This window comes from Varanus komodoensis, unplaced genomic scaffold, assembly GCF_004798865.1.
Source record: "Varanus komodoensis strain SLA01 unplaced genomic scaffold, ASM479886v1 scaffold3, whole genome shotgun sequence".
In the NCBI taxonomy this organism is placed as follows: Eukaryota; Metazoa; Chordata; class Lepidosauria; order Squamata; family Varanidae; genus Varanus; species Varanus komodoensis.
In genome coordinates, this window is record NW_025335761.1 from 16356135 (window position 1) to 16381199 (window position 25065).

Here is a 25065-nt window from a genome sequence, read left to right on the forward strand (position 1 = left end):
GCAATAGATGGGCCAGAATAGCCCTTGTGGCTTCATGAGCTTGCATTTCATCTCAGATTGCAACAGAGGCTGATGGAACAATTATTTTACTGGGAGCCACTGGGTTAGGGAATCTTGTAACAGCAAACAAAGGTCTCTGTGTAAGAGAAGGCTACTTGTGAAGAACTCCAAATCCTTGAGGAACTGAGGTGTCGCCTTGGCAAGTCATATCCCCAGACGTGAAACTGGTAGCTTGGAATTTTCCTGAAAAACTTTACTCTTCTTAGCTGGAATATTTTAAACACTCCCAAAAATAGTAACCAAAGACTTGACAGGTTTGTCTGGTCCACAGTAAAGTGGCAGTAAAGGTCCCTGGCAACTCCAGTGTAAGATCTCAGCAAACAAGAACTGGGGGAGACCTGACTGGGACTCATGTATGACCAAATCTGAGCTGTTGCTATTCAGAGTTGGCAAGACTAGACCAAGATAGGCCAAAGTCCAGATTTGATATAAGGCTGCTTTGTAAGCTCCACCGGAACAACAAGCTCTTTCTTGAAGGAAAAAAATGTTGCAGGCTACCCACACTGCTTTGGGAAGCACATGTCATGGACTGTCTACACAGTCAGCTGCTCAACAGCCACTCTACAAGTACAAACTTTTCATTTGCACTTGTAAAGTTGACAATGCTGCCCAGAATGGCCAGCACTGCACTGATATTTTTAACATTCATGTGAAAATTTACAGTGTTGTTTATGTAGGTAATTATGATCCATGTGTGAAAATGTATTGCCTTAAATAACAGGGATAAATCATGCATTAAAGTCACAGTGAACTACAAATGCAATAAAAATATATTCAAAAACAGAACCAATAAAGGAGTATGCGTGGGATACTATTTGGTTCAGGGCTGGGCTTGGAGGAGCCTAGTTAGTCCAGGATTTGGACTAAGTTACAAGATATCAATCCATCTTTTGATGTCAAGATTGTGGCCTTAACTAGTTGAAGAAACACCAATAAAAGAAACTCTGGCATTGTTGGCAAAAATGGCATGATTACTGCCCAAGTAAAATGTATGCAGTATATCAAGTATTCCTGGAAAACTTCCAGATCTTTATTTATAATGTTTCTACTTAACCATATCAGACCAAGATAGTTGTTTATTCCTGGCATTAACCTCTAGTCAGCCCAGACATTGGAAAAAGTCACAGTTCAGTGACAACCAAGTGAATGACATCAGATTGGCTTTTTGCCTAAGTTTGCTGCTTCTCCCGCTGTTGCTCTTGGACAGACTTTGAATCTTCCCATGGACGGGGACCTCGAATGTTCTTCCAATCCTCATAGGTGTCATTTTTCATTTTCTGTAGGAATAAGCAGAAAGAAATACCAATATACAGGTTGGAAAACATTGCTAGATCCATCAGATATCCTTGACTCCAATAAATGAGTTGCAGCTTCCTTGAAAGTCATGACAAAAAATTCTAAAGGAAATGTAGGGCAGTATCCAAGCAGTGCTTGTGTCCCTGTTGACTCTTTGTGTCCCACCAATTCCCATCCACAAACAGTGAGTTCTGCTGATTCCACTGTGCAGGTGGGATGCACTGTATACCCAATGGGGATTTAGGGCTTCCTAGACAAAGCCCCAAAATGAACAAAAACTGCATTTCTTGATCAGGACAGGTAAGCAGAGCTTCCTTTAGCAAGTTCCACTGATCTACAAATAAGCATTTTCCACTTGGTTTGGCTTGCCCCTGGAAGTGCAACGTTTCTACTCCTACTGAAGTGAAAGGGAATTGCATACTGCAAAGAAATTGATGGGGCAATAAGGAAGCTGGCAAGAAGTTGCAACAACAGATTTGGGAACCTGTCCCAAGCCTGCGAATGGGTAACAAAAGAAAGGGAAAAATTGTAGAAACCTTTATACAACTCTTTAAAAAAGGAAGACTAGTGTAGATCCAGCTTCACAATGCAAGGTAGGCCTTGTCCAAAGGGCATGAGAAATGAAGGTATATTCTTTTCTCCGGGCAGAATCAATCTAGTAGATTCTTTGAGCAGTATCTGATTAATGCTGTCCATCTGATAGCAGAATGGACACCACTGGTGGAATGGATTCCCCCACCCAGAAGTGCACTGAACAACCCCAAATCTGATCCAAAGGGAAGCCTCTCCAAATAAGACTGGGGGGGGGGGCATGGAGTGGAGATAAAGGGAAATCCTTTTGTGTGAGCAGAAGTCTGTATGACACTACTATATTTTTACACTGCTTTTCAATGATGTACTTACCAAGTAGTTTATCATCTCAGAAGCAATAAACATTCTAAACTAGAACAACAAACTGATGACAGGATTGTACCTAAGCAAGGGTTACACTAACAGATCTTAAAGACGAGGCAGGGGAAGGTGTTCAGTATGGAAGAAGATGCTTTTTGAATTCTTGACCCTAAATCTGATGGAAAACTGTTTCCACCCCAGGCCACCCGATCTTGTTCAAAGACATTTTAGCTAGATCTACTTATGTTGTACTGGTGAGGTCAAAATGTAACAGCAGCATCTGCCAATATTTTCCTTTAAACTTTGCATTTACTTAACTAAGGAAGCAAGCTATTCCGACCCCAGTGTAACTTCTGAAAAGAGGTCTCTCCCCTGTAGTTTAAGTTCTATGTGGATGAATGAGAATTTTGTTTTCAAATATCTGGCCAATAGTCTTCTAGGCTTCAGACACTTTGGTTTGATGTGGCAGATCAAATTTAGCTTCTCAGAAGCTCAGTGCAGCTTCCTCAGTAGACATCCTGGAGAAGTGCAGAGATTCCGCTGGGACCCACAGGTGTACCATGGAAAGAGGATGTGTGGCAGTTCCTCCCAATCCAGAGCAGCCAGCATGAAGGCCAGAGGGAACACTGACTGGAGGTAAGTATTACTTCACGCAAGGGTTGCCCAACATCTATAGCGTAGACAACAGAACTAGGTTGCAGAAATAAGAATCTTTTCATAACGAAAAGAACAGAAAGCTGGATAAATGGTGGGAGGAGGGGAAGAAAGACAAAAAAATCACCCCATACTTCCAATTGGAGTTCATTTTTGGTATGATTCCTTTTATTAGATGTATACAAGACAAAAAAAGGTTGACTTGAGAGAATAATAAAATTGAAAATGCACACCATGGCATGGTATGGCATGCCTTCTGTTCTTTCTTCCTGGGTCAATTAGTGTAAGAGATCATGGCTTGCATTTTCAGTAGTAAAGACAGAAAATACTATTTGTAAATAATGTTCAGAAAAGTAAACTGAACCAATAATCAGGAAAAAAATTACAAGCATCTCAGAAATGATATGTTGACATTTAAGATTTAGAACACCTGTTCAGTGTTGGCTAAGGCAATTAACTAAAACGTTTGTGCTTCCTCCCAAGAACCTGAAACATTTTCCCTGAAAAGAGCAACCCAGTGTATAACATGCCTGTTAAATGGCGTAATAAATACTGAGAGTGGGGGAACAAAGGAGCGGGAATCTAAAATATTGACTTTCACTCCCTGGCCTTGCAATGGGTTGAAATATTAAGAGATCTTGGTATTAAAAGCCATAGACTTATATATTGCAAGACATCACCTTATCAATTAACATTCACTGCTGAACTTCTAAAACCCAAACAATATTTGAACAGAGAATACAGAAGACAGGCCCAAAGCTGAGGGGTCACCAACTGAGGTGTTTAACAGCAACAAATAAAATTGAAAGGAAATGTGAACTGGGACCAACATAATCAATTGCACCATTCTATTTATAAAACACTTTTTTTCTAGCCAATCTCCTAGAGACAGTTTAAGTAAGGTCTCCCATGATTGCTTTCAAGTTAGTACCTCAAGTCACCTTTCATCTGGTTTTGTCATTTTACACTCCCCAACAAAAAATCTTTTGTTGCTGCTATTACAAACCTCATTTTTCATCCTGATGTTTTTTAAAAAGAAAAAGAAAAGGTGGTGGTGAGGGGGAAGCTGCCATTTTTTCCCTTGTGGCTGAGAAAGGTTAATATCTTTGGAACTCTGTGTCCAGTCCTTAAAATTTTCCTCCAGTAAACATCCTTTCTTGAATAGACAGATTCCTTACAGGTCAGAGCTCCTGTATTGTTTTTCAGTAATTTTATACAGAGGGAAAAATCAGTTGATGCAATTCCTTCTCAAACATACACATAGTTTATAAACAGAAATCACCTAAAACAGACTGTTTCATTTTTTTAAAATTCTGCACTTGTATTAGTACTCCAAATAATTACTTCTCATACTTTTAACCAACTGATCCCACAAAAGGCAGAGCTGCAATGTTTAGCCAAGTAATCAATTAAGTTTGATTAAGTTGATTTAAAAAGCAGATCAGGCAGATTTTTACGTTAAAAAAAAAGCCACAACACAACACACACAGGTACTTAAATGGGATGCTTCTTGTAAAACAGCTTGTCTGGCAACGTAACACCTGAAGTGTTACTGATAGTCCTTGTTAATCTGTGTATGTGAACCAGTGCGCATATACATGACTCAACAAACCTGGAAAGGATCTTCCACTGAGGCATGGTGAGCACTTGAGCAACTTTTCACAACAGCCTGCTAACATCAGAATCCGCTTGTTCCTAGCAACCATGAGCTTCTTGCTTTAGGGCAGGGGGGCAAAAAGTGCAGCCTATGGGCCACATGCAGCCCACCGAACCATTTCTGGTGACCTGCTAGACTCCCTGCATCTGCCCCCATGAACTTTCCATCTTTAATTAATTCCTTAAAACTGAAAGTATCGATCAGCTCAGATGTCTTTAAATTGGGTAAAATGGACACTGACAGCAACAAGGATGGGAGGCAATGAATCAGGAATAGGGATTTATTTTCCTGTCAGCAGCTACATCACCTCCGTGAAAAGCTGTTGGCTCTGTATTCCAGCAGCGGGTATAGCAACAGCTGAAAGTGGGCAGATGCAAATCTAGGATGCAAGTTCATCACGCAATAACAAAGATATTCATGTCCAGACACTTGGTTTCCTTCATCAGTTTGCAGCTGGGATACTGAGTACACAGAACCCAGAAATCAAGGCTGAAAGACTTGGGAGATTTGATCAATCTATTACAGGTTTCCCAACCCACCCGAGCATCTTACTTGTATATATTGGATGGTATGGTTGCAGCTAACACCAGTTCAATGTCCAATATGAAGTTCTAGTGTTTTGCATTAGACAACTCAATTTGCCCCAAAACACAGAAACACAGCGAGTCAGAAGGGGTCTCTTGGGCCATCTAGCCTGACCCCTGGCACGAGCCGGCTGTACTCATATAATGTCCAACATGTGGGTGTCCAATCTTTCCTCAGTGATGGGGCCTCCACCATCTCCTGTGGAAGTCCATTCCAAATCCTAGTAGACCTAATATCCTAGTAGGCCTAGTAGGGATAAACAATAGAATGTATTCTGTACTGATTTGTTATTTAGAAGTTGTGTGAAATACTGTTCCACTGGGAAACAGGAAAGAGATGATGAACAAAAAAAGGGCTTCAGGCATTCATGAAAAGAATCTAAAATAGAATCTTATTATGAAGCTACACTAAGAAGAAATGCCTTTTCTGCTTCTGGTAAATGCAAAAATTAACTTTTGATAAGGAATCCTACCATTAGACAATAGCCCTTCTGGTAAGATATTCCATAATAGAAATGAAACAATGTAAGTAATTATATTCCATAATTGGGTGAATTGGAAGGAGAAAAGAGACATAAATAGCCAGGTAGATACCATGCTGAGGTCCTTACGAGGCACCAACATACTTGGTTCATCTATGGCTTAAAACTTTGTCTTCATATGAAGCAGAATGAGCTGAATCTAGGTAGAAACCATTTCATGGGTCAGCTGTAAGATACTATTTTTAAATGCTTCACTACTCACCCCCCCCACCCCCACACACACACACAAAGGTCCATACAATAAGAAAACTGGAATAACAGGAAGAAAGAAGGTAGCGCTAGAATCTGAGCTCTGATGCTCTAGTGCTATTCTTTTTTTCCCTTTAAACCACTTACAACCTTAACTGGTGCAGACTACTCGACCAGTGCTTTATCACCTAATTCTGCTGAAAGAATGATGCCAGGGCCAGAACAGGTACGCTCCATAAACACAGTTAAAAAGGAAGGGTGGACAGAGTAGGCTCCTTCCTTGATTTGAAGTGTGTCACTTAGCTCTCCCCTTAATTCCTAGTACCCAGCTCCAAACTTTCACTTCCTTTCCTACTCTAGCTTCAGCTAGGACTGTGCCTTTCCCTCTCCTTGCTCCAGTTTGTACATTTGCCAGAGCAAACAATTCACTTAGTCGATGGATGAGCAAGCTTAACCCCTTGCTTTCAGCATTATGGTAAAGATTTTTGACAAGAAGAACCAATTGTACGGTGGTCCTATATTATATTGTATTGTACTCTACTGTGCTATACTATACTAAACTGTATTGTGTTTTTATTCCGTTTTGCTGAAAAACCATCAAGTTAGTGAACAGCAATGTAAAACAATAAAACCTTAAAATAAGGACAACAGAAACAGTATAACATTAGCACAGAGGAGCAAAATCTTAAGCCGGGGCCAAATACAGCACTTCAGGTTTCCCCTTTTCCAAAAACTCCAAAAGCTCCTCCAACATGGAATGAAGCCTTTGGGCTGAAAGAGGTTCAAAGCCCTGCATTTGGATATTTTAAAAACTACACAATTTAACAAGCTAGATTTAAAAGCCAGCCCTTCATGCCTTTTCCAAAAGCAAAAAGAATGAGGGACAATTTAAGTTCTTGGGAAAGTGCATTCCATAATTTGGTAGCATCCTTGGAGAAAGATCTTTCAGGCATGCCTGACAAACAGGTGTCTGCATGTAATGGTGCCTTTTCTAAAGATTTTAATTCCTAAGTAGAATACTACTGAGATAGGTGCCACCCTGGACAGCCAAGTCCTAAACTGTTTTCCTTAGGTTAAAACTAACACCTTGTCTTGAGCCTGGGAAAGAAGAGGCAACCAGTGCAGCTGGTGAACTTGAAGTAATTGTGTAAACTTGCTCCTTGCCACCACCATCATCTGAAGAATTGAGGACAGTGTAAGATCAAGGGGCATCCTCAAGTTACAATCCTGATGTTTCTACCCATTCCAGAACAGCTCAATCCGAATCCCGAGGTCAAGTTTTCTACTGAAGAACAATAAATTCTTCCACTTTACACTGTACTAGGGATGAGATTGGCTTTGCCCATCTACACGCTTGTGTGAGAAATCTGGTTCATGTGAGATATTATCTGATTTCTAGGAGTGGAAGAAAGTTTGCTCTTCTACTACACAAGCACTTGCCCTTCAAGTAGTTTGATCAAAATGGAAAGAGGATGGTGGTGACAGTGGAAATGCACTGGCCAATTCATTCAAAAGCTGGAGACAAAGGGAAGCATAATGGATGAAGTTTCATTATTCCTCCCTCACTTTCACATCATTTCATCTCTCACTTTCCTTATTCCCCCTCACTTTCATTCCTTCCTCACTTGCATTCACATTAATAAAGCAGCCTGAGAGAAGGTGAGGGAAAGAGCCAAAGTTGGGCAATTCACCTTCATGATCAATCAAATTGGTGTTCCAGTATTTGTAAGGAAAATTAGGGGGTCCCTCTCCCCCTCCTTCTCTACTTGCTACAGTTAGGTCACAGTTGGCTCTACCGTACACATGAGTGAGGAGAAAAACTAACAATGAAATAAATATTCCGTGTACAATGAGAGCTACGCAACCTCCTGCGAGCAGCAGAGATTGGAACAGACAGAGATGAGCAGTGGCTTGGCAGAGTGCCTGTCAGAACGGCCACATTTGGAGAAGGCCCGCACAGGCTGCTTGAGTCAGGTGAGTAACCTGCCGAGGCAAGGCTCGACTACGGAGCATACTCAAGATCCAGCTGGTTCCCGCGAGCTTCTTCCTAAGAGGGTTAGCTTAAATGCTTGCGACAAGCAAAGGATTGCTAGGTGCAAGGAAGAGAAACAATCTCTTCCCAGCTAGCCTGTGGGCGGTTTTGCACTTTGTACACCAGCTGATGGAATCCAGTGCTGTGCTGTTTTGTCAACAGGATTCTCTATGCCACTGGACACCTTCAACAGGCACACTGTTCCACCACTTTGCAACCACGCCTAAGCAAGGAGGATCACAGTCAGGCCCTTGGCTCTGGGTTGGCAAAACATCAGTGAAACCTTTGGGCACAACTTCACCTCTGACCTTGGTGAGTCTAGGGCCTAAACTGCTATTCTGCATTGCTTATTGTTGTCCATTCCAATGTGTGGCCCATGCTGGAGGCCGTATTATGTCCTCCATTTATGGGGGCTATTTGTTGGGCTTTTGCTTTCCCCGCATACTTCTCTGTATAGTTTAGCCAACTGTGAAATAGCAGTAGCAAATGGAGGCTGAGGAGCAAGGCGGGATGCGAATATGCTAAGTTCCTTTGTCTCTCTGGGGATTGGAGATATTTTGGAATAAAAAAGATGACAGCAAGAAGTGCTTTACTATTTAAAGCAAAGTAGCATATCAGAGTATCTTTGCCATTTATACCAATCTGTCTTTGTTTTTGTGTTTTCTTATTCACACTCTGCCACCCCAAATAATGTAGACCACTGTGTTCTAGTATGAAATCCTGTGCGTTGCATTTTTACAGTCTGCTTTACAAGGTGCATCCCAGAAGGGGAACTATGTTCCCATTAGCTCTGGTGGCACTTGTAGAAAGACCGATGATTTATTAGGCAAATGAGACAGCGAGGCCTAGCTGGCTGCATAAGAACATGCACACGTGTGAGCAGAATACTTAAACAGTGCGGATAGGGGTACTTGGGGCAGTCACTTATTCCCAGAGCGCTAGACAGATAGAACACATGATAGACCTGCAAGTGCAGTCATTTGATATATAAATATATGCACCAGTCGTAGCTCTCACTTGAGACCTTGAAAGAACATCAATATCAGAAGCAGTGCTGTATGGATAAACCTATCTTATACAATAAAGTGTGGCAATTATTCAGCAGCACAAACGCCTTCTCAAGATACATGGTACAAAGAGCAAACTACTTCCCTCTTCTAAATATGTTGTTTAGAGACTGTGCTGCATCTCTCACTTCAAAAGCAAAAAAGATGGGGATTTAAGCTTCTAACATTCTAATGAGATAATGGATAACAATTAGCATGCACTTAGAAAGGAGGGGCTGAGTGCCATTACCATTAGAGATAGGCACAGATACAGAAGAATAAGCCCACCCTGAAGCTCATATAAAGGGTAACTATAAAGGGCATTTTGCATTTATCAATTACAAGTAAAGAAATGAGGGTCACTTTTCTCTGTCCTGAAGTTGCATCAGTATTACAGACATTAGAATTTTAACTCTTTCTCCTAGGAGTGTGGACACTGTAAACATTCTGTTATGAATTCATACACCCTTCATAATATCAAGGTAGGAAGAGATTTGTTTGGCATTTTTTAAAATATGAAGACGTTTGCTTTTTGTCTTAGCATCACTTCAGAAGTAAGAATGAAAGAGGTTCACCACTTCCAAATTAATTGTGTGTGGGCATGTGTAAAAGATGTAAACTACCCAGTTCAATTTGCAGTAAGGTTCTCACTGTGGAACAAGTCCCTGGACTGCAAGACTCCTTTCTACTGTACAATTCTTTGACCAAAGTGCAGACTCTATAAAAGTTTTATGTAACAGATGGGAATTTGCTACTACTCTTAACCCTTTATCTTTCTCCTTCAGAGGCCACCAATCTTCTCCTTCAGTGGCAATGAGAGTGAAACTAATAATTTCATTTCTGTTTTACAGCACCTTAAAAGTACAATTTACTTGTACGCTGAAAGAAGACAAAAGATGAGCCACCCAAGCATTTTGCAAATCTCCCCTCCATCTGTCAAGGTCTGATTTGAGTGTGCTAAGGGGAATGGAATCCCCATAGCCAAGCCTTCTCCTTCTGGTGCTTCCCAGATGTTTTGGACTACAGCTCTCAGTATTCTTTGCCATGGGCTAGGGCTGGCTGAAGCTGATGGGAGTTGAAGCCCAACCTAGACAGACAGCATTAGGTTGGTGAAGGCTACCACAGCCCAACATGACATTTTCCCCATGTATAGCTTACCTCAGTCATTGGACAACATCTGGATCCACTTTTTCTGGTGGTTTTTGGAGTGGCTCCAAATAATTAAATCATACTTACAGGCAGACAATATTGCCCTCCTAACAGCAGTTTGCCAGGTACTGTTACATGTGTCAGATGGCAGCATCATGTGGCTTGTGAACCTGCTTCCCTGAAAGGTACCCCGAAACAAAGACCATCTAATTAAAGCCTTTATTTTGCAAAAGCTGACCAGCTAGGCTGCTTTTGTGAGCCAAAAGAAGAATATTGTAGGAGTCAATAACATAAACACAATAGAATACTGGCTCTTCACAAAATGCAGCTTAATGGCATGAAGTTTATTCTAAATGGAATGCCTCTCCTTCCCCACTAACCTAAAGGAGCCATCTCCACTTTGAGTGGTTCTTGCTGCTTATGGGCCAATTGCCAAAAATATATGATGCTTTTCAATTTGTCTGCCTGATGCCGTACAATTGGACTGATGATGTTTTGTCCAGCCCATCCATCTCTGAATGCTCAACCAAGTTTCCCATGAAACTTGACTCTTTCTGGTTCTCCTTGGCTGCCTGTTTTATCTCTGGGTTGGTTGGCCTTGGCATTCCAGTTAAGCATTCTAATCCGATGTCTTTTAGTTCCAGTTCTGAATCTGAGGCTACAACCTTTGAAGGCTCTTTGGTATGAGAAGAAGGCCTAATCCCTACAGGTGGTGATGCCAACAGCAAAGGGTGGATTGATCTTCTCCAGAAACCTCTCTCCAGCCCATCAGGTGTTCCTGCTGCCACTAGTGCTCTGAGCAGATGATGGGCTATATTGACATCCATTATGCAGAAAATATCACACCCTGAGTTTTGACCGTTAGTTGCAAAATTGCCCACTTACATGATCAGAACAAGTTGAACTATACATATATCAAAATTAAGGTTTCTAGATTGTATGGAAGCACTGCAGTTATTTTGGGACACACCTAAGGCACATTTCTTTTCAACTAAAAACCTGTAATTTTTCCAAAAAACTCCTTCAGCCTTTGGCAAGATTGAGACTCTAAAAAGGTGAAAGGAGAGCACTTAAAAGAAAACTCCTTTACTAAGGCAAGAGAAGTAGTAGTAGTAACAGTAGCAGCAGACATTGCAAATGAAGTGTTTAATGGTTCATTGTAAGTGCATGCACAGCATTAAACAGGTGGAACACCTTGTTGATTTAGAACTTGACTTATTTAGCTCAGGAATAGGCAAGGTGGTGCCCATGGGCACCAATGCACACCTTTCTTGAAGTTCACCAAGGTGCCCCACTCCTCTGACTTTAAAGAAACAAAGCAACACATTTTCTTACAGGATGCTGGGATTGCTGTGAAATGGGTTTCTGCTGGTGCAGAAAGCTGTGAGTTCAGGAAGTTATTTAGTGTTTAGTTATTTAGTGTGAGGGGGCTCATGTCTTGTACTCAGTCCTTTGGTCAGGTCACTTGTCCTTTGCTACACCTGCCATGGCAGCTATTTTGTGATGGTGCCCAGGATAGGGTCTCAAATTTCTAGATGTGACCACAACCTCCAAAAGATGCCTACCTTTGTTTTAATTGAATGTTTGTTATGAGGCACTTTCCAAGCTATAAAAATCTGAATTTCCTTCTGCTTTGAGAAATATTTGAATTTTCACTCAATGGGCCAAGGAAAGCATAGAAATCCTACAGCCACTTTTCCATCAGGTACTGTCCTCTCAAGCATATTCTGAGTGAACATGTAATATTTTCCTAATACTTTTTTTAAGTTAATACTTTTGATTTTCCCATCAGAGTCAATACATTTATGGTAATTTAAATATTTCCCTTAAGAGACTATTAAAACCTGCGTATCTAAGTATGCAAACAATTCCAGGATGAGTTGGGGGTCAAGATTTAAATGGGCGACTTTTCTTTTTGTTACATGATAGTACCTTCAAAGCAGAGCTGCAATGCCAACAAGGGATTGCCAAAAAGGAAAACAGATAAAGCATTTTTAATTTATGGATTTTAGAAAGCATTTTCATTCCACTTATGAAATAGTAATTAATGGTTCTGAATGAAATATATTTTAAGCATAGTAATGTCCCAGAATTAATTGGTTTAATCAAAATTGTAGTGATAATTTTTCCCCCTCTGATCTGTGAGTAAATAGCAAAAATTGAAGCAAATAAATGCATGTGAAACCAGAAGAGAGCATTGCATCAGCACTAGTCTGTCTTTGGCCTTCCTTGTGGTCTGGCTCTGAACCTACTCAAACAAGCATTTGTGGGGGGAAGGAGAGAGAAGACTAAAAAATTATGAATGATGTGGAGAAAATGGACAGGGATAGGCTTTTATCCTCCTCCAGCAGTAAAGCCAGGGGTCATCCAATGAAGCTGAATGGTAGGAGAGTCTGGACAGACAAAGGTAGTGCTATTCAGTGTGGCACATATTTAACATGGAATTTCTCATCACAAGATTCTAACCTGAATAGCTTTAAAAGGAGATCAGGCAAATGAACAGGCTGGGGAGAATGAGCAGGCGGGTGCTGTTCAACTCAGGTGCTGTTTGTGGGCTTCCCTTAGGAAGGACAAGCCTTTGATCGGATCAAGCACGACTCTTACTATGTTCTTACTATCCAAGTACAGAAAAGACAATGGAGACCTCTTCTGTCCTGATGGGGATGAGACCTAGAGGTTAGTAATCAGCTGGAAATGTGTATTTTGCAAAATCTCATGTTATTTCCTAAGTAAATGAAAAATATTTTTTCTGCAAAGGGTATTATGTTCATGTTGACACTCAAATAGAGCCAGAAAACCCCAAAAGTTACAAGAGGCTGTTAAATTAATAGCCAGTGCCACTAAAGCAATCATATGGTTTTGCAATTAGCCACATGGATTCCATCATACGGTTAGGAATATAAATGGAGACATATGCTCATTCCAGTCAGACCTGCATTTCTTTTATAGACTACCCACAGGAACAGTAAAAATGGCATTTGCAGTGCTGCATTTGGCAGATGGACATCAAAGAAGGGGTGTGCACTACAAGGCTTTGAACTTTCAAAAGCCTGATTTGACCAAAGTAAATAAAGCACCCGGCTTTTACTGGACGGCCTTGAAATCAAAGCCACAGCTTATTTAATTTTAGTTATGGGTAGAAAACACCGTATTATCACTAGGGCAGGGTAGAAAGAAAACTCAGTAGCACCAGTATATGCAGTGAACCATACCTCATATTCTGATTCCAGAGTCACTTTATTATTTCTTATTCTTTCTTCCAAAGCTGGATCAACCTGTCAAGTTAAGAAAAAAAACCCAGAAAATATATTCATTTCTATGTTTTTCAGAAAATCTAAGATTCTGAATGCTTATAAATAAGGCACCCACTCCAGACTGTTACATATGCTTTGTTTCCATATGTGGAGGGGAGGGGAGTGGAGGAGAATCTCTTAATCCATGGAAGACTCCAATGTGTCAAAATTCCAAATGACTCTTTGTCACAATAGGATCTGCAATATGGTGCAATGGAGAGCTCTCTAGAAAGTGACCCTTCATGTTGATTGTCCCAACTAATTGAAAGGAAGGATAAAAGGATGACCTGCATTTTCGTTATCTGTACACTGAAAATCTCTTGCATCTGTTTATAATCATAAAATGAGAAACTGGGAGAAGCTGACTAGTCTCCAGGAAAGCTTTGGTTTATTTTTTTTCATGGCTAGATGTACTTTTTCTATGTCCAATGTTGATCCCAAACCTAGCAGTTTCAGACTGCCAGAACCTCAAAGTTCAACCAAACTGACCACACCAGGAATACAAACACAGTAGCCAAGCTCGGATCATCTCCCTGAGAAGCCAGTTTTGAAAAAAGCACATTGATATTCTAAGCTTGAACAAGCACCTGCTCTTCAAAAGGTGGTGCACATTCAAACACTTGGCTAAGAAATTGTAGCGTCAGATTCAAGCAATGATACATAACATGCCGTTACGCTCTCTCAACCTCTGCAAGTGGTGAGAAATTCCAGAGGCACAACATTACCTGGGTTTGTTTCTGTGGAAGAAAAGTCTAGTACTTGTGGGAGTTTTGCAAATATACAGGCCAAGCAGTGGTGGAGGCAAAGCTTAAATGCTCCAACAAGCAGCCAGATCCACTGTCCCACATCAGATCTCTGGAGAGAGAGTGCCAGTACCCCCAAATACTGTTACCATACCCCCACCCCCCCCCCCCCCCCACAAAACCAAGCTCTGAGTTAGTTCATCTAATTCAAGCTGCAGTTTGCACTGTTTCATTTCGCACACCCAGGGCAGGGCAGTATCCATGTCTCTGCCTGCTCTGTTGCACCTGCACGACTCGCCACTAGTGTAACAGAAAGCGAGGCCTTTCAAAAGAAACTCTGGAAATGTGGTGCAATGTTAGTTTCTGAAGCAGGATAGCTCCCTTCTGCAACCTAGGCTGGAATGCCCCTTTCCAGCCTCTGAGCTCATTTCTGGGTGCTTCAGGAAGTGCCAGCCATGAGTCCCACCAGTGCACAGACAGCACTGGATACTGCCCCTAGACTCCATCATCTTTAGTTAGAAATCTAAGTGAGGGAAGAAAGCCACTGCTTCCCATCAGGTATTTCCTAAGCCTTTAGAAGTCTCTGAGAATTGTCAGACTAGCTCCTTAGCCAAATGCCCTGGGCTATCAGCATTCCTTTGTCATGTTCAAGCCTTTGGCTAGGTATTGCCTCATTCCTATTCACAGAATCTGATAGGAAACTCCTAACCATACCAAAATGAGAAGCTTGTAAAGTTATGGATAGGAACGCAAGTATAAAGTGCTGTCTCCTTTTTCCTTCTATAAGCTCCTCACTTATACATCTACAAGCTTTCTGGCATTTGACCTTTCTTCTTCCCTCCATGACACAAAGAATTTTAAACAAGAAAACAGGGCCCTGGTTATAAGGCTGTTATGTGCCACTACTAAATATACTCTATGCTGGCTGAACCTTCATGATAGCTCACTTTGGTCCAACAATAATCTAGTCTGAAAGCTAGGGCTGAATTGCATTGATGCAACTCTCCTGTCCTCAAGTGGAACAGATAGTTTTCAAAACCAAGGGAAGGAGAGAAGGGGGTGGAGGGAGAGCACAAGCAAATCAGGCAAGACTCCAAAGCAGATGGGCAGAGTCGATTTCATTGAACAACCGGAAAGAAGTTAAAAGAATCTATGAAAAAAGGCTTTCTGTTTGATTCGCTGGGGCAGCACCTCTCTCAATCCCTGCCTCAAATTCAGTCCTGTGTTGCAGAAACGTTTCACAGTCAAAATTTATTTATTTATAAAATTTGTATGCCATCCAATTACTTGTGTCTCTGGACAGCTTACAACATAAAGTGACCATCCACTCTGGCTGCAAATTAATAAAATACAACAATAAAATTCAGTATTAAAACATATTAAAATATTGATTAAATAAAAAAGTCTTGACCTGGTGCCGAAAAACATATAATGACGGCGCCAGGTGGACCTCTCTGGGGAGCGCATTCCACAGTTGGGGCACCACCGCAGAGAAGGCCCTTCTCCGGTTACTCTGTCTCCTAACGTCTTTTACAGAGGGTTCCAGGAGGACGGCTTCTTTTGCCAATCTCAGGGGGTGGGAGGGCAAATAGGGAAAAAGGCGTTCCTTTAGGTATCCTGGTCACGATGTATTTATAGTTCCAATTTTTGGGCCCAAGGATTCACAGTCACGGTAAAGCCCCTCTGCTGTGTTTGAGCTCTACTACACCTCTCTATATCTTACCTTGACCTTGACTCTGAGATCCAGCAGTGGTTGCCATTAGTGAGTACATGCACGCACACGTGTGTGTTTTAACCTGAACTCTGGATTTCAGGGAACCAACCTGATGTGGGGCATTGCCTTGGTTGGAGTAAAGAGTTGATGGAGGGTCTGTTTTGACTGATTCTGGACCTATACAATGCAGAAAATAAGGCATGGCCTATACCTACCATTATCTGCCACTTCCAAGAAACCCAGCAATCATGGCTTTTGCGAAGCTGTTGGTTTCCCTTGTCATCCTTGTCATGTAGCAGTTGATATTTTCCCAACCATGGCAAGGACTGATTTCATCTGTCATGCATGCAGTGTTGCCACATTGCACACCCGTGTTACTCTTCATTTACAGGGCCCCAACATGCATACCCTCTCCCTAAGGTTTGTGATCAGTATATAGCTTTCCACAACTCTTTAACTCACTTATATATTTTTTTTAGTTTAGCCTTTCTCTTATTTTCAGTGCAGGTTAAATATGGTCCTTACTGAACAGTGAGGTCTTAAATATAAGTTTAATAGTTCCAGAAATGCTTTTTTTCTCTCATTCAGCAGAATTTTACTAGCTGATGGTAGCTATTCCATACATTCATGATCTAAAGTTCAGATTATCTTATCTATGCAGTGAACCAAGAAAAAGGACTGGGTTAAAATAACTTGTTCATAAAGTATTGGATAAAGAATTGTGTTACCCCTCATCAACTCGAAATACCTACATTCTCCTAGAGAAAAAAGGGCAAGTCTTGCAATGTGTCCAAAATGTTAACAAATGCAACACTGCATCACCTTCTCTGGTCATATGATCTGCTATAGAACCTACCAAATTCCCTTGTGTTGTACTACAAAGGGTACCTCTTCATGAACTTTTTGTGCAGTGTATTTCTTGCCTACCTTTGCCAGATATGGAAAAACCCTCTAAGACATTTGACTACACAGACCCAACATTTTGTAAAAAAGTTTAAAAAACGTTTTGCACTGAAAAGATGAGACTAACAGAGGCCCATAACAACTTAACATGGATGGAGACAGGGAAGAATTTCCTGTGCTGGAAATCCTCTTGCTTTCCAGCTTTCCAGTTTTCTCTGTTGCTTCTTGTCCACCACTTCCATGAGGTCTGTGCCCTCCCATTTTAAAAGGGGAGGAAAGCCCTGCACCATACCTCCAATTTACAATCCAGTAATGTTTTTTAAAAAAATAAACAAAATCATAAAAGTGTAGTGCTGATTTACACTATAATATGCCATAAAACTGGCATTTGGATTTATTTATGTAAAATCTGTGTTTTTCTAGCTTCAGTTTTACATCTTCCAGGATAGCTTGCAGTCCATTAAAAATAATTTTTAAACCCCCGAATTATGCGTTTATGTATTGCATTTAAATATGTCCACACAAGTCATGGTAAAATTTACATCTGCTCTGATGTTTGCCTTGACTATATTAACATTAAAACTGAATTGCTCATATGTCCAAATCCTGCTTAGGATGGAGAGCATGCCCACTAGATAGCTCATGCTAATACGCACAAGCCTTGCGTCACACTGCCAACAAACATTTCTTACAATGCAATGCCATGGCTACTAAACAGCATCTACATGGCCACTGTTATGCAGAGTGCCAGCTCTGACCTCAGAAACGTGTTCCAAGGTTGGAGGTGGGCCTCCCACCACCTCACAGCTAGCGTGGAAGAACCACAGCAGCTGCCTCTCCAAGGTCATGAATGCAAACTCTGAGAAAGTGTTGAGTGGGAATTCGTAGGGAGGAGAAGCTGCTGTCACAATGTGAGGCATCCGGGCACTGTCTTAGGTTCCTTCCTGCGTGCTCTGAGAGGTGACACTTAGTCAGCAGAGTCCACACATTTTGCAGGGTGGGGGGATACAGAGGTGACCTTTGCCTCCATGCTCCTCCCACTCTGCACAGGGTGACCACGGTCTTTTAGTTTGGAAGGCTGCAGGCATCGGACTAGACTGTGCCCTTACGGAATTGGTTCCTCATTAATGAAACAGTTGCTCCTCCTCACCTCCAGATGAATGTTCGACTGTGCCATTGATGGACATGGTGGTGGTGATATTTTTGTTCCTTAAATTAAAAAACAAGAGCAAAGCAAAATCTGACTATAGCAGTTCCTACATAATACATTTGTTTCACTTTCAGGGGTGTTGTGAGAACAAGGTGTCAGGATGGAATTCTGAAATGAAGCCATTATTGTAGTGCAGATCACCTGTGGGGAAGAAGGCAGCGAGTTCTCTTTGTGGGGGGTGAAGCTAGGTTGGCAGAGTGACAATGGTGTCTTGTCCAGAAGCCCACGAAAGCACAGCATAGATGGTTGTAAAAATGAATTAGATAAATCCACAGAATGCTGCCACGGACAGGACATTTTGGAGGACATTCATTCATAGGGTCACAATAAGTTGGAGACCAGGTATTAAAATGTAATAGCAACAGGAATATCAAGACCTATTAGCCACAGCAGTTTCCAAGACCAGGAACTATGTGAATACCATGTGCTGGGTACCATCAGGCCCTGCTTGTGATCTTCACAAAGGAATCTAGCAACAAATAAAATGCTGGACTAGAAAGAATCCCAGAAACAGAAGAAGTGTTACTGTGGTAAGGAAGTCAGATAAGACTAGGCAGACCCAGGCTGAAATCCCTAATGTGCCACAAAGATTACAGGATGACCCGTGAGGTGACATGGAGGTCTCCTTATGAGTGCTTAAATGTACAGCCCACCTTGACGTCACTGAACTCTTTTTCCCCCTCTCTTACCCTAGTAGCCAACAGAGCTCCAAGGCTCCTAAGCAAAGCAACATAGGCTTGAGCCTGGATAAACTAACCGAAGGAGCAAGCACTGCTCTAAATAATCCATAAAAGGCTGGCATGAGTCAGAAAACTTAATCAGAGATTAAAAAACAAACAAACACCACATGGGAAGGGTCAATTGTGATTCCTGTGACAGCTGAGAGACGAGAATGTGCATACTAGGGGGCAGAGAAGTAAAAATGGGAGGGGAACATGAAGTTCACAGACCTACAGTATAAGGGAACAGTGTAACTGATGTAAGAGCAAAGTACCTTGGAGTCATGCAGAAAGAGAGAAGAGGGTCAGCAGTACAAAATAAAGAGAGAGATGAAAGGATAGTTAACAGAGGGAAGAGTTCAAAGGGAGCAGTTAGGGTGCTGAAAGAAAAGGAAGCGCACTGTGGGGCACAGTTAATGATATGCCCTTCCTGAAGCTAGCCTGGACAAACAAAGGGTCTCGCTCAGACCACGTATTCACTGCATTTCCGTAACTTTCATACTTTGTTACATGTCCAAAAAGCTGAGCTGCTGTAAAAACACACACAAGTTGGTATAGAGAGTCTCTTTTTGGGACTAGAACATTGCTGCTAAATCACTGGCTGACTCATCCTGAATGTAATAGAGGTAGATGGGGCAGGGGAGTAAGAAAAGTAAGACACCTATGCTTAAAATATTAAAAGACAATTCCTCAAGGTGCCTTTGTAAAGCCTCTTTAATATGCTGTACCTGTACTTTTACAAACCACTTAAATAGCCTGAAGTGCAGGATTTAAAACAAAATGCCCTCGAGGCTGAGGCTGAGAAAGAGGAAATGTTATATAGTGCAGTGCTTCAAAACTTTCCTTCTTTTTTCTGTTCTTCAAAAAGAGAGTAATTATATGAAGACTGCACCAATGTTTTCTGCTAGGATGTGAAGCATTTAAACAACAATCATGCAACCTCAAGTGTGATTTATTGTAGCGTCCTCAGAGAGAGAACTGCTGGGTCATCATAATTATTTATCTAGTGTGTGCTCCTAACTTTTTAAAACTTTGATTAAAATCTATTTTCTGCACACTTCCAGTTCCCTCCATCACTCAGGCATTTGGTCCCTTACATTCAACAGTATGGTTGTCTTCTGAGACTATCATGATACTGGAGCTTCAGGTAAGTAGAATTAGACTGTGTTGAAATGACAGAACACCAAGGTCAGATTCACCTCCTGGCGCATATTCAGAGAAATACATAGCAAATACATATTATTTGTTCATAAATAATGGCTGCAAATACTACTTCTGCATAGTCATTATTAGTTTCAAAATAGTGTTTGTGTGGGAACATGTTGGAAGTCAAATAAATAAATTACTGAATTTAAACACACCTCTTTAGTTCATATATGTAATTGTCCTTCACTGTTTCATTAAAGTCATCAGATTCTTAATCCAAGATTCACATTTCCTTAGGGCTTACAAAGAATAATACCCAAAGACTGAATAATCATAATCGAAGATCCACTAAATACTGGTCAAAATTGCTTCTATAGTGACATCTAGTGAACTGCAACAGCAATAAGAAAAAAATCCATAATATTAAGTATTTACACAGGACTTTTCATGCCCTTTTCATGCCCTAAGTGCCTTATAAACACTCTCTTTGAAATCCCTTTCTAATCCCCTGTAAACCATGGAAAATGAGAATTTATATATTTGAATAATTTAAAGTATATTTCTTTAGATGCCATGGAATTTTTTAAATAACTTTTTCTTTTTTAGAAAACAGCATTAAAAATATCTGGTGTCATTTGCATTCAGAACATGGAACTGATGGAAAAAATGGCCAACACTGTTTATAGGATCATAGGACCTGCTTATACGATCATAGGACCACTGCATTCCATCTGCTTGAGACAACTAAACGCAAAAGAGACAACTTTGAAAGCAAAATGGGGCTAGAGCCCTGCTAGAGTTTGTTTATATTGATGTCTATGCACATGTGCCGGTACACATATGCCAAAATGAGTGAGGTGCTTGACCAATATTAAGGCACAAAAGGGAACAGATACTATGTCCTACAGAAATCATTAAAGCACCAGAGTGACCAGGGAACAAGCACAGCACAAGCTCAAGCACAACCAAACACTAAGTCCCTCTCTACTGCTGTGCCCAGGGCCAACACCTCCCTTTTCTTCTCCCATGTTACAAGTGGAAAAGCACAGTCAGAGCTGATAGCAGTGCAGGTCAGTTCCTGCAGGATCTGAAGAGGACTTTTCAGCAACAACCTAAAGGAAACAACATTCTCTTCCCTAGGAATGAAATGTACAAATGAAAACAAGCCGCTGACACCTGTGATCCTAGAACAGTGATTAGGAGGTTTTGGAATTATAAAGTGTCGAAGTACCTGTAACCTCACTATCAGTTGCCATGGGAAAAAAGAGTGAAGAGGTGCAAGTATGTCTAACAGGAAGAAGATGCATAGCCAGTTCTGAAGAGGGTTGTGCTCCCCAGGAAGGAGCAGGTTTGAAGCTTGCAGTTCTCCTTGATCCAGCTGTCTCCTTAGCCTCAGTGGCACAGAGGGCCTTCTACTAGGCTTTGATTGCTGGCCCAGCTATACCCCTATCTGCCACAGGGGTAGCCTGGTTTCAGTAAGCTATACTTTGGTAATCTCTAAATCACTTCCCTCTAAATATGCTACAGCTTGTGCAAAATGCAGCCACCAGATGATTAACTGGGACCAGAAAGCCCAGCATTCTGTGTAAGCAATGGCTAACCAATATAGGAAACAAGCAAGTAGGACATAAGAGCAATGGCATCCACCACCACCACTTATGTTTCCAGAAACTGGTATATAAAACTATACTGCCTTTTGATAGATGATGAATTTTGGATTAAAATCTAAGACCTTGTTTGTATATAGAAAATTCCTTGGTGGTAAGCCACTACAATATTAAAGCAATTCTGAGGAGCTGCCTTAAAAAACAGATATCAGTAAAAGCTTTGAGGCCAATTTATCTTGCTATCTAAAATTATTTTAGCTTTGCTGCATAAATTAAATACATGTGTGGGTCCTTCTTTGCCAGATATTTTCTTGGATAACCTGGAGACACTGTTCATTCTCACAATGAATTCTGGAGAAATAGACTAACGAAGAGTCAAGATGTCTTTAATCATTTATTTCACACAACACTATTAGAGGGAATTATTGTTCCCAATATGTGGAGAGAATCTTACACTTGGAGCTGCAGCCAAGTTTTATTTATTTTATTTATTTTATTAAAACATTTCTATGCTGCCCCTTGCCGAAGCCTCGGGGCGGCTTACAACATCAAATAAAATACACAATAGAGAGATGTGGGCACTCCACACAAGCCCACCACAGGACTGCAAAATCTGTACCAGAAACAAGAAAAGGGTTCAGGAATCACATCATCATCATCTTATTTTATATTTTCCACCATGCAATTCAAACTGAGATAGGGTTCCTGGGTAGCACCCAGCACTACATAGACCAAAAAACAAAGACAGCTGGCTTCTGCTCTACACAAACTAAGGAACCTGTCTGGTTTGCACAGGATGAAAGTTTTGATTTAACTCCTGGATGTTATATTTTGCAAAATGAAGGATCATCAGTTGTCTGCTCCTTCCTTGTTCCCAATGGTCCTAGTAGAGTCCAGTCTGAATGTTCACAACCCCTTATTTGCCAGGAGCAAACCTATATATCATCATCCAATTCTGCAGTGGAAATTCAGTGGAAAAACAAAAATCGCTGTATTAATTATTCAGCTGCATCAGACCATCCATCATGTGGGATGTGCAGTACTAAAGTAGTCTGAAATTTTAAATAAGTTAAACAAATTATTTTATTAGCATAACTCTGATGAACAGTAGTATGTTGTGGGGGAGGTGGTTCCAAATCTTACAAATGCTTATATCACCAATAAATCTTGCACATACCAAATGATACCTCAAAGTGATTTTTTTAAACATAAAAATAAAATCAGGAGTTGTAGTCCAGTTGACATGCTAATGAATTTAGTCTCTGAAAATTAACTTAGAGAAATTAACAAAGGTTTTTCTTCATTAAGCTCAAAGCTCAGCCTGATCCAAACCTCTTAAGAAGGGGGGCAAACATCATCAATCCTTTGCCACATGCAGTCATCATGATTAGCTTACTGAAAGCCAATTAAATGGAGGAAACCTGCCTAGACAAGACAACTTAATTATTCTGTAAAGTTCAGCAGCAGATTCCACCACCATGACTCTGTATGCCCTTGCTGGCAGATTTAACACACAACTACTTTCCTATCTAGAAAAAGCTGCCTTGTTACGCTGCATATAGACTTCACCTGACTGATATCTTAATTGTCTCCTAGTTCCAGAGGAAAGAACTGTTTCATACTGATGCTGAACAGTCGTTCCATTTATGATGCTTATTTTTATCATTCTATCTTAATTTCACAACCTGCCAGAAAGTTCTGGGCTCAACTTTATTTGGCATATTTTGATTTCCCTTAGCTAAAATGCACACACAAACAAGGTAACAATACTCCAGAAAATGGCTGAGTGTAACGCCATCTGCTTTGAGTACTAAGTGTAAAAGATAGGACATCTTTTCTATGTATTTGTTATTATTCTATGATTGTAAGGCAAGAAAAGGGGTTTTGTGGGGTTCCTCAGCAGCCTTTCAAGGCTGACTCCTTAAGATGTAGTCTTCAAAGTATGAACAAGCCTTTTATTTCTTATTTGGAATTTGCCTCACAAGTGCCACACTGAGGCCATGAATATTTTAACACGGGTTACACAGAGTGGCCTATGAGGAGATGAAACATACTGAGCCAAAATGTTGCCAGTCGGAACAAACAGCACCCCTGGTTCTCAACAGTGTGCGATCACACATCTTTCAACAAAAGGTCAATATTCATAATTCCTGATACAAGGCCCAGTTCAGAGTTTGAGGGAGCTCTTGATAGTGTCTTCATGTGGTTCCAGCTTACAGTGAGGTTTCTGGTGGGAGTAATCAAATCAGCAGCAGTACTTCAACCAGCACTGGGTAGTTTGGTGCTGCCATTTTATATTTCCCATGACACCCAATCTAGTGTTTCCCCAGGGCATTGTGGGAAATTTTAGATGGCAGCTCCAAATTACTTAGTTGCAGGGATGCTTGCAATGTCAAGCAGGTATCACTGTCATGATGAGCTGGAGTCTCTAGCACCTACCTAAAGTTGCTTTGTGCTAACCCTGTGAATCCAAACAAAGTTACACTGTAGTGTAAATACACATGCACAACCATCTAAGGTCTATGGCAATAACATCAGAATCTGGTTAGAATGAATCCAGCAAATTATTAAAATATGCAGTAATGCATTTTGCACAATTCATCTATGCTTTCAGAAGTATCAATGAAGACTGCCTGTATATTTCAAACAACCAGAAGGATTAGAAGTGATTTTTTAGAAGTGAGATGAACAAGAAAACTTTCAAATTTTACACTAGATTTCAGATTTTCTTTGCAATATATATTTTGCAGGAATTTCACATTGCCTGATGAAACCAATAACTGAGAATTAAAGGTTGATTGTGTGGTATTTTGCAAACAATTTTTCTCAGGAGCAGTATTTGCTATGTTCTTTTCAGACACTTTCTCTCCCTTTGCACAGTTATGATCTTCAGAATCATGTTTGATAATGACCACCCTTCTAGGTATGCAGTCCTAACAGCTGCATCATGTTTACCAGCCAAACAGTAACATATGAAGGGGACACCTATTCCTTTAAAACAAAAGAAACTGAACTCATGTATATTCTCACACGGTAACTAGTAAAGCACCAGTGCAGAGGGCAAGGCAAAAATGACTACCAGCCTGCCATTAGTTCAAGCTATCTACAATTGGTAGGACAACAAGATCACACCCCACCCATCCAAGCTTTCACATTTCAGCTCCAGGGCAGTGGCTTATAGAGTCAAACGAGATGCCCATTCCCAGAATTGTTTGCAGGTGAGCTGGATAGCTGCTGGGGGAATACCAGGCTTTCTTAATTCAGAATGTAAGGCTGTGGGAAGTAACAGATTTGAATAAGAGGAAGGAGGTCTTGGCCCCAGTATTGCTGCAATTGCTGATGCCTGGTGCTGTCATTATATGTTTTTCTGTGCCAGGTTAAGACCTTTTTATTTAATCAATAATTTAATATGTTTTAATATTGAATTTTATTGTTGTGTTTTATTAATTTGCAGCCAGTGTGGATGGTCAATTTATCTATGCAGTAAGCCATCCAGAGATGCAAGTAATTGGATGGCATACAAATTTTATAAATAAATAAATACATAAATTTTACAAACCCATAGCTTATTCACTGTAAACAAACAAGCAAGGTTCCTTACTTGAGGATTATAAATTGTGAAGGATGACA

The 25065-nt window shown here is 40.8% G+C and overlaps 1 protein-coding gene across 2 annotated transcripts in view; it reads right to left on the reverse strand.

Moving 5' to 3' along the window:
* Window positions 1–1061: 1061 nt before the first annotated feature.
* The window catches only part of LOC123026272 (cytochrome c oxidase assembly protein COX16 homolog, mitochondrial), a 55436-nt gene continuing 31432 nt past the window's right edge, over window positions 1062–25065 (reverse strand). The window contains exons 3-5 of one of the 2 annotated variants that reach the window (XM_044435697.1): window positions 13313–13375; window positions 10188–10278; window positions 1224–1337 (exon numbers count right to left, since the gene is read on the reverse strand). In XM_044435697.1, the coding sequence (XP_044291632.1) occupies window positions 1336–1337; window positions 10188–10278; window positions 13313–13375 (156 nt within the window). In that variant the 3' untranslated portion in view covers window positions 1224–1335. Of the gene's footprint in view, window positions 1338–10187; window positions 10279–13312; window positions 13376–25065 lie in introns of both variants that reach the window. The other variant, XM_044435696.1, reaches the window with a different exon arrangement.